The 13994-nt window shown below is 43.9% G+C and overlaps 1 protein-coding gene across 7 annotated transcripts in view; it reads right to left on the reverse strand.

Moving 5' to 3' along the window:
- The window catches only part of ADGRL3 (adhesion G protein-coupled receptor L3), a 506197-nt gene that overhangs the window by 150615 nt on the left and 341588 nt on the right, over positions 1-13994 (reverse strand). For all 7 annotated transcript variants that reach the window (XM_088658771.1, XM_088658770.1, XM_088658773.1 and 4 more), the window contains one exon: positions 1009-1311. In XM_088658771.1, coding sequence (XP_088514897.1) covers positions 1009-1311 — 303 coding nt within the window. The remainder of the gene's footprint in view (positions 1-1008; positions 1312-13994) is intronic.

Here is a 13994-nt window from a genome sequence, read left to right on the forward strand (position 1 = left end):
GAGTCGGACACGACTAAACGACTAAACAACAACAAGCCCTCATTCATCCTTTTGTGGGATTACATGGTTAATGTCAGAGAAGGTTGCGGCTACTCATGAGTAAAGACGCTCCACTCCATCCTTTCTTTCAAGGTTTTATTGTGCAAGCTATTTACCGTGCAAGAGTATCAGGAAATATGACTGCTCAGTCCGTGTCAGAACCTCGCAATGGCTTCTTCCTGGTCTTCGCCCAGCATAAGAGCCTGGGGACCCCAAAATGCCGCCCCCTTGCCCTACGGGTGCTGGCATGCCTCAATTCAGGCGTCAGGGAAATGGACGCCCTGTGTCCGATGGCTGTCTCAGCTCCTCCACCCCTAGCTCTCCCTCTGTATTATATGAGAGCCCTCTCTCCACTCTGCTCACTTCCTCAATTCTCTCCTCCGACTCGCTACTGGTGCTGACTCTGGGTGATCAGCTGGTGAAAATGATGGGTGAGATCTCCTGACAGTTAGGAAATTGATTTTAAGCTACCATTCTACATTGGATGAAACAGGAAACTGCAGTTGAAGAAACCAGGATTGGCACACTGAAGTTGTCACATGAAGGAGAAAGGGAAGGGAAAGGGGAGCATGAACTGTCCATTAGAAGTAACCCATCGCTATTATATGTTGCTGTGAGAACTTCATGTTACACTACGGGGCAGCATACAAATCTTGTTAATAAATAAATCACTTCCTATTAAAGTGATTCTCAGACACGTGATCATCCCAATCGGAACCGAGTCTCATACTGTATAAAACCATCCACTCTGCGAAGGACAGGTGTTTTCCTTCCAGCAGTATACAATGGACCATTCTGCCCCTGTTACCATTTCTAATAATACCACATTCTCAACAACATTTTGTGGGAAGCCAAGGAACACATGCAAAGGACGAGCAGGGCACTGATTAAATAAACAAAACCGCAACCAGCAAAACTTGTGCGGATGGCTTAACACGGCAGAGAAGTAACTTTGTTTTATGAGCTCACCTACAGTGCCCCTTGGGCACGGCTGCTTGGCCACTTGTCCTTGCCGGGTCTTAAACCATGTGATCTCACGGGCTTCCACAGTCTCGCAGCTCTCTGCCCCTATTGCAGGCAACTGGGAAGCCGCAGGCGGAAGGTGTGTCGTCATTTCATTCGGGGCGTCCAAGCCCGGGGAAGGTGTCGTTGTGCTCTTGTTCCTTCTGCCCAAAGCTGCAGCAGTGGTGGTCCGTGCAGTGCTGCTGGTAGTTAGTCGGGGAGTAGTGCTCGTGGTAGTCCCACCCAAACCTGACGCTCCAGCCGTTGATGCTGCCAACAAAAAGCAAGAACAAGTTAAGAGGGAGGGAATGACAGCTTCTTAGGAATCTAACATATGGTTACCGGATTTTTTTCAATGAATCCGGGGACACTTTTTTTTTTTGAAGCTGAGTAGCAACAGGGAGTCAGTAGTGGGGATGGTGAGGCAAAAGACCCTGGGCCCAAGCACACATGCACATTGCATAAAGGTGAAAGCCCTTCTTTTGCACCCTGTGAAACATAAACACGCAGAGTTTTTTAAAAAACCTGGGCAACGGCGCGCTGCCTGCCCATGACTCCTGAGCCTTCCCTGATCTCCTGCCCCCTTTTTCCCTTTGTTTGGGGGAGGCTCGGGAGTCAAAGGTGGGCGGCTGTTGCCCACGAGGGGTGCAAGGGGTGCGGTTTCTCTGCCAGGCAAGGTGCAAAGCCCTTCTTTTGCACCCTGTGAAACATAAATGTGCAGAGTTTTTTTAAAAAAAACTGGGCAACGGTTGGCCAGCCACGACTCCTGAGCGTTCCCCGATCAGTCAAAACAAAGGGGGCAGGGGGCAAGAGATCTGTACTGCCGGACGTCCCCGGTTCCCCTTTGGCAGTGGCGGCTGCAGTGGCAGCCTCAGCAGCCCGGAGCCAGCCTGGTAGCGCAGTTGGCTCTGGCTGGCTCAGTAGCTGCTCGTTGCCCGCTGCCGTGGGGCCCGCCATTTTTCCTCTCCGGAAGTCCCCATATGATGTGTTGCGCACAATACACATCATATGGGGACTTCCAGCGAGGAAAAATGGCGGGCGTCATGGCAGCGAGCAGCTGAGGCTGCTGCTGCCACGTTTTCCGGGGACAGATTTGCAAATCTGGGGACTGTCCCCAGAAACGTCTGGTAACCCTAATCCAGGCATCCCCAAACTGCGGCCCTCCAGATGTTTTGGCCTACAACTCCCATGATCCCTAGCTAACAGGACCAGTGGTCAGGGATGATGGGAATTGTAGTCCAAAACATCTGGGGGGCCGAAGTTTGGGGATGCCTGCGCCTAATCTAACAACCTCTTGTTAAAACTGCTTCTATATTGAGACTATGTGTAACATGTGAAGTAGGCCCTGGGGGTATGAACTGGCCTATGTCTAAGGCTGGGTGAAATATCATCCCAAACTAGTTTGAAGTCCATATTGTGATATCGGTTTCATATTTTTTGACCTGGCAATATATTGTGAATTTTGTGTGTGTGTGCTATGCAAAAATTACTTTGTGGGAAAAACTGTGAAGCCAGACAATGCTTCTCTTGATTCCTGCAGCCCTTGTTAACTCAGCTCTCCCCTGCCTCATGCAGGGAGCAGTGAATCACAAGAGCAGGCGCTGGCAAACATCATGTTGTGGGGGAAAACGAGAAGCCAGCCAATGCCTCTACATTGCTCCATCCTTATTTCAGATATTGTGATCTATTGGTATAACGTGATGTATAGCTGGTGATATATCGAAATGATGAAAACCAGATACTGCCCAGCCCTACTTGTCTTGGCAGAGCTTCACTGAATGCTGGAGTATTCTCCCTGCAGCCAGTCACAGAATACTTCCCCTACAGCACACTTGTGAAGGACAAAACCACTCAAGTGACATTTGTGCCACCTCCTTTCTTGCCTCGTAGCAAATCCTAGGGACCTTCCAGCCAGAACAAACGGCCTGCTCCTTATCATAAGCAACAAGGAGAATTTTCAAGGGGATCTGAAGAGAAGCCAGCGTCATGTTCCTTATTCCATGCATACGAACTTCAGCAGACACCATCTACCGGCATGCATCACTTCATTTTGCATTTGGAGACCCACGGTCCACACTTTAGGGTGGAAAATCCTGCAGCGTTTATAACAGTGGAGGGAATCTGTAGTCCTCCAAATGTTCCCCGACTACAACTCACATCATCCCTGACAATTTGCCATGTTGACTGAGGCCGATGGCAGTTGGAGGCAGGTTCTCCACCTCTGCTGTGAAAGGAACCTTTCCCTGCTGTTGAGACACATTATCTTGTCAGATCATCCCAGGAAGATGTTCTCAGGGCAGCGTTGCCATCACCTTCCCTATAGATTTTAAATACGAAGTTGGACAGGCATCTGTTGCCACCTTATATAAGGTGTCCTGATTTAGACAGGGGGGGGGGGTTGTTGGGTTCAGATCAATGGAATCCAACTACATTGATCAATATGCCAATCTTGGGAGCAGCACAGTGGGAATGAGTGAGCCTCTACTACAACCACCATAAAATGATTACCAGAGCCTTAAGGAATGTACAAAATCTGTGCAGGATAGTAGATTAGTTTCATTAAAGAAAAAAATGGCTTGAAGCATAACTCAAAAATCAATTTTATGAAGACCACAAGATACATGATCATACTAACTGCACGTGCTTTAAATTTCACTTACTCATTTATGTGATTTGAAACCGGCTTAATTGGTTAGTTAGAAAAGAACAAGGCACCTGATTCATTTACATATAAATGGTTTTTCACTCTGGCTGCAACTATGATTAAATGCCAACCTGAGCAAACTTATTTGACATTCTATATAGAACAGAATACAAATCTGCCAGCCAGGTCAAAAGCAAACAGTTAAATTCAGGGTAGAGCAGCCTAGGCAGTTCCGGATACTACATGGGGCATTTCATTATCCTTACACTATTATCACAATTTTACTATGCTTAGCTATATTAATGGTTTGGATCTAAAGTTAAATCATTAATATAACTAAGCATGGCAAAATTGTAAATACGTTTATTAGAACAGATGCAGGTGGACGTTTTAAAACAATTTAAAGACCTAAGTAAAATGTTACTTCTGTTTCAGAAAATTATTTTGTGATTTTGATGGAACTACCAGTAAATGATTTTTTTATAAAAGGCATTTCTAGGATTCTCAGCAGAACACTCTGATTCAATTTCTTACCATTCCTCCTACATATATTGAAAGGGATATATATTCAAAGATAAACTCAGCAACCAAAAGCACCAACCTAATCAAATGACCAACATGCTGATTCAATATTTCAAAGTGGAAAAAAGAATATATGCGCATTGGGGATTGTGCACAGAAAATTGGCTGTCACATAAAATTTAGTTATATTCACCAGTCTCCTAAAAATGTGTCTGTGCCACTCTAAAAGATAGCATGTCCTCTTATGTTGGGTGGTTTGTTTTCCCTTTTCTTCTTTCTTGGTAATTTCAAGAAATGCTTTTGTGTTACAACAACATTTGCAAAACCTCTCTGCAATTTAAATGATTGCCATTCATATTGGAAGTGTAGAAAGGAGGTGGTCACATAAATCTCCTGCGAAACATATCAGACTGCAAGCTTTCATCAGGATTGGTTTAAGCCAGCCATCACCAACCTGGTGCTCTCTACAGATGTTTTGGACTGCAAACACCAATAGCACCAGGTTGGCAAAGGCTGGTTTAGGTAATTTAATAATAATAATAATAATAATAATAATAATAATAATAATAATAATAATAATAATATATTATTTATACCCCGCCCACCTGGCTGGGTTTCCCCAGCCACTCTGGGCGGCGTCCAGAAGGATTCACTCTCCTTGTATAGGCACCGAGGAAACAAGAAACTCTTCCATCCACCTTCTGAACATGCCATTTCATAGAACTGTAGAGTTGGAAGGAACTAAGAGTCACTAGTCCAACCCCCTGCAATGCAGGAATCTCAGCTAAAGCACCCATGACAGATAACCAAACTCTGCTTAAATACCTCCAAGGAAGGAGAGTCCACCACCTCCAGAGGAAGACTGTTCCACTGTCGAACAGCTCTGACTGTCAAAAAGTTTTCCCTAATGTTTAGTCAGAATCTTCTTTCTTATAACCTGAAGCCATTGGTTTGAGTCCTTCCCTCCAGAGTAGGAGAAAACAAGCTTGTTCCTTCTTCCATGTGACAGCCCTTGAGATATTTGAAGATGGTTATCATATCTCCTCTCAGTCTCCAGACTGAACATACCCAGCTCCTTCAACCATTCCTCATAAGTCTTGGTTTCCAGACCCTTGATTATCTTGGCTGCCCTCCTCTGCACATATTCTAGCTTGTCAATGTCCTTCCTAAATTGTGGTGGCCAGAATTGGACACAATATTCCTGCATTTCCTGGCTTCTACTCTTTCCCACAGAATAGTAAACAAGGCAAAGTCCAAGCGTATCCTAGGAGCTGCAAGACCACTCATGTGACTGGCCACAAGAATCACAAAATCTCTGCCAACAGCTGTATGTCTGCAGTGCCCTGCCTTGCAGCCAAAGTGGATTTGGTTAGGAACTGCTTAAAGAGAAACCAATATTCCTTGCAGTATTATGCAGCAATACTTTTCTAAAGCAATAGAGTAATTATACACATAAGATCTGGGATGACAAGGAATAAACTATCCAAGATATTACTCCTTTTGATACCACTATCAGTACCTGCCCACTCAACCACTTTAGATGTGCGGAATTGGCACTTTTACAAGTACTGCATAATGTTTGCGCTGCACTTTCAAGAAATTGACCTTTCAGTGTGGCAGAACATATGCTCTGGAACTCCTTGTCCATTGATATTAGGCAGGTATCTTCACTGTGTTGTTTTCAGTGCTTTTTTTGTTGTAGCAAGTATACCCAGGCATGTAATTTGGACATGATGTTTTAGTAAGTAAAAATGTTTCCAAATTGCTGGTTTTATTTTATATATTCACATTTTTTAGCCAACTTGTTTTTAAATGTTTGCTTTTATTAGTATTTTTACTTAATATTGTAAACCACTTAAAGGTATTTTGTTCTAGTAAGCAATATACACATTAAACAACCCAAGTACAGTGGAACCTCGGTTTATGAACACCTCATTTTACGACTTTTCGGTTTACGAACGCCGCGGACCCATCTGGAACGGATTAATTGACTTTCCATTACTTTCAATGGGAAAGTTCGCTTCAGTTTATGAATGTTTAGTTTATGAACAGACTTCCGGAACCAATTGTGTTCATAAACCGAGGTACCACTGTAGTTGAGTGCCAAAATGGAGCACCAAGGAACGTGAGAGAGCTATCGGCACTCTTGGGGAAAACCAGAGGTTCAATCCTTGACCGTTCAGGTTGGAATCTGCAATGTTAAAAATTAATCATGTAATAAATAATAATAAGTTATTAGAAATACAAATGTTGCTTTACAGCTGAAGGAGCCTTTCTTAAGCAAATGCTTGATGAGTTTTAGAAGAATATAGTGAGGAGTTAAAGTTTTTAGTTTAATTGGCTAACAATTACTTCGAGAAACCAGATTTTGCCCTTCCTTTACTCAGTTTTTTTTTAAAACTGAAATGTTTTTTTCCTCTCTATCTTCCCGACAGCCCTAAAGTAAACTAAGGATTTTGGCTGCCAAAAATCTGGTTTCACAATGCAATTGTTAGCCTTTGCTCTTAGTCTGGAGTTTCTGATACACAGATTAACAAAGATAATTGGGTTCTCACCAGATGGCACTCCTCCTTGAATTGACTAGCTGCTTCCTGAATTTTGAAATCTTGGGGATGTTCACATGTTAGATTCAACATGTGTTTAGTCTGTGTACATGCGTGCATAAGGTTGCTATCTGTATCATATCATATATGGTTATTTACACATAACTCCTGTTTAGACAATCATCATAGGGCTTAGATCAGGCACGGCCAAACTTGGCCCTCCAGCTGTTTTGGGACTACATCTCCCATCATCCCTAGCTAACTGGACCAGTGGTCAAGGATGATGGGAATTGTAGTCCCAAAACAGCTGGAGGGCCAAGTCTGTCCACGGCTGGCTTAGATAAACATTCAAGAAGAGAGGATGCACAAGTATCATTCTCATTGCCATATGCATATTCAAAGGTGACTGTTTCTGCTCCTGCTGTACTCCTATAGGCTTGAGAATTTTGGATCTTTGGTTTTCCATGGTTCCAAAATGTCCAAAAGGAAAATCATGAGTACAGGAGTTTCCCACTTTAGTTAATTGCCTTCCACAAGTTGGGAGATGTGGAAACAGTGTTGGAACAGGGAGATCTAGTGTCCTCTTCCCTCCGTCCCATCATGTGCTAACATATTTGTAACACATAGTCTAATGGAGGGTTTCCCAAACTTGGGTCTCCAGCTGTTTTTGGACTACAACTCCCATCATCGTTAGAAAGTAGGACTAGTGGTCAGGGATGATGGGAACTGTAGTCCAAAAACAGCTGGAGACCCAAGTTTGAGAAACCCTGGTCTAACAGCACAGGTAGTAAGATGGAAATTCTCATCTTTGGCACAGAATTAGTTAGCAATTACGCACATTTGCCTATAAAAGCAACCCCTTTTTTTTGTCTTTGCAAGTGGCTTACTTGCATGACACAACATCCTGGCAATGACCTGCTTCAAGGTCCACCTGCAGATTACTTCAAACCCCAGGTGAGTTTCCAGATGCTTTCACTATTTGGATTTAGATATTTGAGAATGATCTGTTTGTTGTATGAAGCAGTCTCTCAAGGAAGAAAAGATGCACTAAACATCCACTAAAGTGGAATGTACGTCTGTTCTGACTGCATGAAGGAGTGTTGCGTGTGTACCAAAAGTTAATGTGGTAGCTAAGCATGCACATATTTTGCCCCTGTGAAGAGAAAGCAGGGAAGTCAAACCAACAGCTTTTCAGTTTCTGATGGGCCCAACTGTCCTATACGACTCTGGAAATATGGCAGATGAGATTATGAGAACACCATTTACTGAGCAAACAAACATGTATTGCACAAAAGAGCACCTGGTGTTAAAATCTAGTCACACGCTAGGAAAAAGCCCCAATCATTTCAACCCAACCGAGGTAAGCTTGAGAAGAACCCAAAGCCTGGCTCCAGAAGGCACAGTTCGAGTTGCAAGTCCTCTGCAGAAACCAACAAAAATACAAAGATTTGCAGCGGGAAAGCTAGTGAAAAGCTATACAGCAAGCAAATTCAAAGCACGGCAAAACCCATGTTTGCATTCTGGCTCTACACTTGCAACCTACGCGAGATGTCCGGCAAAGTTAGCCCAATTACTGCTAAAAGTCTAGCTACTTTGCCAAGGTTTGGAGCAGGAGCAACTCCAGCAGTACATCTAAGTGCCAAAGTGTCTAATCCTGCTTAAAGCTACCAACCCAGTGGCCACAATCACATCTTGTGACAGCAAACTCCATATTAATTTTGCATTACATGAAGATGTATTTTCCTGAGTCTACTGCCAACCAATTTCACTGAATGACCCAAATTCTAGTGATATGTGAAAGGCAAAAAGAATGGTAGTAGTCAATTATTGTGCCTATATATCCCAAAGCAGGGAAATTTTAGTCAGGTCTGTGGTGGTGGGATAAACTCTACTCACTGCCTGCTGCTTTCTCACTCCTGATTGGTCCCTCTGAGGCTGCTATTTACCATTGAAAATATATATATATAAATACATTAAATCAATTATTTACCATCAAGTTTTGTTTGGTCCAGAGACCATTTGGTCCAGAGACCTGTTTCTGGCTCAAATAATGGCGGCTTAATCTCCAAGAGCTATGCTCAGAATTTCAATGTGCCAATGGAAAGCAGATGACTACTTTTACATTCTTATGTGACTGGAGAAACAGGTATCCATTCAGGTTGGATTGAAATCAGTTCTGTTAATGGTCACTCCAAGCTTAAGTTAAAGCACATACAAGATAGGAGCAGGGCTCAGTAACACAAGATGTTCCGTCAGATGATCAGAGAAAGATGCTTCTTATAGTTAATATGGAATTGCATTACTTTGATGCCACAAATCATTTCTGAGTACTAGGTTGAGTTTTAGTCTTCAAGCAGGCACTCTTGTACGCGGAGAAAGTTCTCAACAGAGCAGTAGGCATGACTTCATACACAGGAAATCTAAGCAAAAGGCAGACTTAGGGTAGTTACCTGAGCACATCAGATAATATTAAAGGGGCTAGTGGAGATGGCAATTTTACTTATGTTTTACTTAAAAGGAGTTTGACCTAAAAGGAGATTGTAGGTTCAAGTTCCCGTTATGTCATTAGAGATGAGATCAAGAAAAAATTTCTAACTATTAGAGAAATAAAGGTAAAGGTAAAGGGGACCCCTTACCGTTAGTTCTAGTCACGGACGACTCTGGGGTTGCGGCGCTCATCTCGCTTTACTGGCTGAGGGAGCTGGCATACAGCTTCCGGATCATGTGGCCAGCATGACTAAGCCGCTTCTGGCGAACCAGAGCAGTGCACGGAAACGCAGTTTACCTTCCAATACAGTCATACCTCGGTTTAAGTACACTTCGGTTTGAGTAATTTCAGTTTAAGTACTCTGCGGACCCGTCTGGAATGGATTAATCCACTTTCCTTTACTTTCAATGAAAAGCTCACTTCAGGTTAAGTACAGACTTCCGGAACCAATTGTGTACTTAAACCGAGGTACCACTGTACTGCAATAGCCTTCCTAGAAGCAAAAAGGAAAAACTCTTTACTATTGAAAAGCAACTCACGGAGTTTCCAAAGGGATGTTATGAGATGATGATATGTTTTTAAATGGTGCTTCAATCATGGCCTATTGAGAAATGATTATATTCTCTGGCCCCACCCCCACTCCTTACTCTGAAATAAAAGAAAAGGGGATTGGATATAAACAGGTATCGCTTCTGAAAAGAGGATTAAGGACATTTCTTCTAGGGGAGGTCAGGTGGACAGGCTGTGTTCTCTCACCGAGTGTTCCTTTACAGGCTTGGAAGGGATTTTCCTTCATTGATGGAAAAAAGAGTCAAGTAAGCTCAGAATTTTTGTTTCTAACAGCAACCTGTTAGCTGCCTCTGGAAACCTTACAGTGCATAAAACAATGGTATCTCCTATCATTTCTCCACAAACCATAGTTAACAATGATTATGGCTAGTAACTATTGATAGAATTATATGCCATGAATTTGTCTAATTCTTTGTAAACAGCAATAAGTAATATTAACTGTGTGCTCTATGGCCTGCTTCTAAGGCCTCTCTAGTAAAAGCTGTATAAAACAATCCCATGACACCCCAAACTTCTGGGGAACATCAGTGTCTTTGTTACTCTTCATAAAGACCAAATATTTGCTAGTTTCTGTTCCACATAGGTTCATAAAGTCTAAATTGGAGCCTACTACAGTTCCACAGAGTTGACAAGGATTTCCGGAATAATGCCTTTTTTCGCTCTCATTGGAGCGAATGAACTGTTCTATTGGGACTTCAGTCTATATTATTGCACTTTATGTGTTGTTTATGTGCAAGATAAACATTTGATATTGTGATAAGAATATATAGAAGAGTATTGTTTATGTGAACCCACAGCCGGTTACATCTTGTGTGTTTGTCCCTTTTCAAAGGAGCAGATGATAGCACAGCAAAATGATGTCAGACAAAGTTTTCTCTAGGTGCAAACTGGGAACAACAATGACAAACATAATTGGGGCTCTGTTAAAATGCCTTCCCAGTGATTTGCTGGTGATTTGCTCAGAGCTGTTGCTTATGGAGCAGAATGCGACCAATTCTGGCCCTGTTGTGGGAAGAGAACCCTGGCTGCCTGGTGGGACATCTTTGGGAGAAGAAAAGGCTAAGGAGTAAACCCTACACAAATCCAGACAGGAGCCCCTAAGGCGGTTGGATGATGCCTTGTATGCCTCCTTCGGGCAACTTCTTCAGCCAAGCTGGTGCCAAAAGTATTGCTCTGCTTTCCTTTGGACCGCATCAGAGAGGCCGAGTGGGGGGGTCTTGTCTTCCTGGCAGCCCAGGATCTCCATATATACTGCCCAAGGGAAGTCACTTTGGTGCTGCTAATGCAGCAAAAGCAGTGCAGGAGGCAGTAGTTGCAAGTTGACAGTCTCTGCAGCCACAGCAGGTGCTGCGACTCTCCCAGTGGTTTGACTTTGCCTCCGGAGGTGCACTCCATTGTCTCTTGAGACCGATGGATGCCAACAACAACATGTAGGAGGAGAGCATAGATAATGAAATGGGCATAGCTCAGTAACAGGACACATGCAAAAATGCCCACCCTGGCATCTCCAAGCAGGGCTGGGAAATAGGACTGTCTTAAACCACTGCCAGTCAATATGGACAATATTGAGCTAAATAGACCATTGGTATAAAGCAGAAGTTTTCAACCTTTTTGAGTCCACGGATCCCTTCACTAACTACATTCTTTCTGCGGCACCCCGGTGGGGCTCAGGAGCCCAGTTATGTCACCCCTTGCCTACAGAGCTAGCAGCCTCTCACCCTTTTTTTGAACACCCTTGTGGAGGGTTCCCTCAGCCTCCTCTCATCTCACCTCTCCTTGAGAGTCCTCTGGGCAGCTGCTGCTGCCGCCCCTGGTCTGTGAGCTGCCCCCCCTTGCCCCAAAGAGAGGTGCCTCCTCACACTGCCCCACAGGGGCCTGGGACTTGTCTGTCTATTCCCAACAGCAATGGCTGGTGGACTGGCCAGCTGGGCTCCCACGCCTGCTTGCTTACTCCAAGGTTGCTTCAGCTCCTGGCAATCCAGCACCCCTTGACCAGGACTGCAGCAATAAACAGCTGTGCAAGCCTTGAGGCGGCATAGACGCAAGAGAGCATCAGAGGAGGGAGGGAAGGAAAGAAAGAAAGAGGGACAAAGGCCAGTGTTGCCTGTGGCACCCCTAGCCATCATTTAAGGCACCCCAGGGTGCCATGGTTGAAAACCACTGGTTGAAAGCGTCTTCCTGTCTTCCCATCACCTAAATTTATTTCTTATCTGTACAACACAAGATGACAGCAGCTTCTGCTGATGTCTCTGCACACTCTGTTTGGATAGATAATGGCAGCTTAGTTTAGCTGCCCAAAGCGTAAGCCGACGGGACTGATATTTCGAGTATTTTGCAATCATTTGTTTAATTAGCTGAGGCTCCTTGGGGAGAAGTTCATGAAATGGCATACTACCAAAGTCTGATGCAAAACCTTTTTTGCTTATACGACGGAGACTCGGAATAAAGAGTTTTAAGAAGCTCAAGTGAATTGAGCTCCTATTTAATTATCAGTTAATTATTTTAATAATCCGCCGAAGAACAAAAGATAAATCCATTGAAGAAGATGCTGGTGAACAAGGGGCACTCACCTGAGGTTTGTATCCTATTTGAACTCCTTTTTTGGAGGTTCTAAAAAAAGAGACTCCTTCTAGAGGTCTGGAAGCAGAGCAGAGGGGCATACAGCTCCCCCATCCCATTAGCAGATGAGCTTGATAATTTGTTCAGGTGTACAACCGAATGTCAGAGAAACTCAGAGCTGGCCTGAGACATTTTGGCACCAGAGGTAAACCACAAAATGACACCCCACTGCCAGAGGAGAAGGGGGGAGTGAAGATTGACATCAGGAATAAGAGGGAAATAAATATCTACATTAGGATCCTGTTGTCTGATGCAGTCATCTCACCTTATCATATGAGTGAGCTGGCTCTGGAGAAAGTACCCTTTGATGTACTTTGAACAACAAAGTAGGTTGTCTTCTCTAGGGTGGCCAATTAGGTATCACCAGAAAAGAGGAGAAACGAAGACACAAATTTGCAAAGAGTAAAAACAAACAAACAAATCCGGTTTCTCACTCATATGTATACTTACACATTTAGAAAGGCTATGAACAGGTAACTCACGTGACTGCACGATCAGCCTGCTATCTAGGTGCTAACCAAACTGGGCCTTCAACTAGAGGACACCTTGTAGAGTTGAGGACAAGGCCATTCTAGTCCCCTTCCAAGGCCAAAAATGGCTGCTATCTTTCACAGAATTTAGGGCGGAGCCACACTATATTAGTCCATAGTCTTCTCTCACCTTCTACATCAGGCACCCCCAAACTTCGGCCCTCCAGATGTTTTGGACTACAATTCCCATCTTCCCCAACCACTGGTCCTGTTAGCTAGGGATCATGGGAGTTGTACGCCAAAACATCTGGAGGGCCACAGTTTGGGGGTGCCTGTTCTACATGCTAAAATGCATGGAGAGATCACACAGAATCATAGAATTGAATGGACCCCGGAGGGTCATCTAGTCCAAACCCCAGCAAAGCAGGAATCTCAACGCCCCCCCATATCAAGTAAATAAATAAAAATACTTAATTAACTGACCAACTGCGTTACATATAACTTGATTCTGCCCCCCCCCATAAAGCCTGGCTACACAAATGCAACACGCAGTCCCCTCATCCAATTTAAAACCATACTGGACCCTGCTTATCTTTGCAAATGTGCTGGCAGCCAGTGGGGGACCTTGTGTGATGCCAAAAGTCATCACAGCACCTCATGCTCCATTCTAAGGCATAGTTGCAGCATCCCCTGTGCTAATAGCTGCATTCTGGTTCAGTTGCATTTACCATATAGATTTAACTAACTACATGCTGGTCTAAACTGAATGACACAATCGTCTTGTCCTCTAATAAATCTCTTTGCTGTGGATTTTGGTTAAAGTCCCCTATGTTTGGGTATACATGTGTGATTTACTATACACATGTACATGTGGACACATGGTTGTCCTTGAAACACCACAGGAATAAATCCAGTGGATAATTTATGGACAGAAGCACTGACAGACAAATCCTCTCCACTGCAGACTAAACCAGTGTTTCTCAACCAGTGTGCCTCCAGATGTTTTGGGACTACAACTCCCATCATCCCTAGCTAGCAAGACCAGTGGTCAGGAATGATGGGAGTTGTAGTCCCAAAACATCTGGAGGCACACTGGT

This window comes from Zootoca vivipara, chromosome 15, assembly GCF_965207765.1.
Source record: "Zootoca vivipara chromosome 15, rZooViv2.hap1.1, whole genome shotgun sequence".
NCBI classification, from domain to species: Eukaryota; Metazoa; Chordata; class Lepidosauria; order Squamata; family Lacertidae; genus Zootoca; species Zootoca vivipara.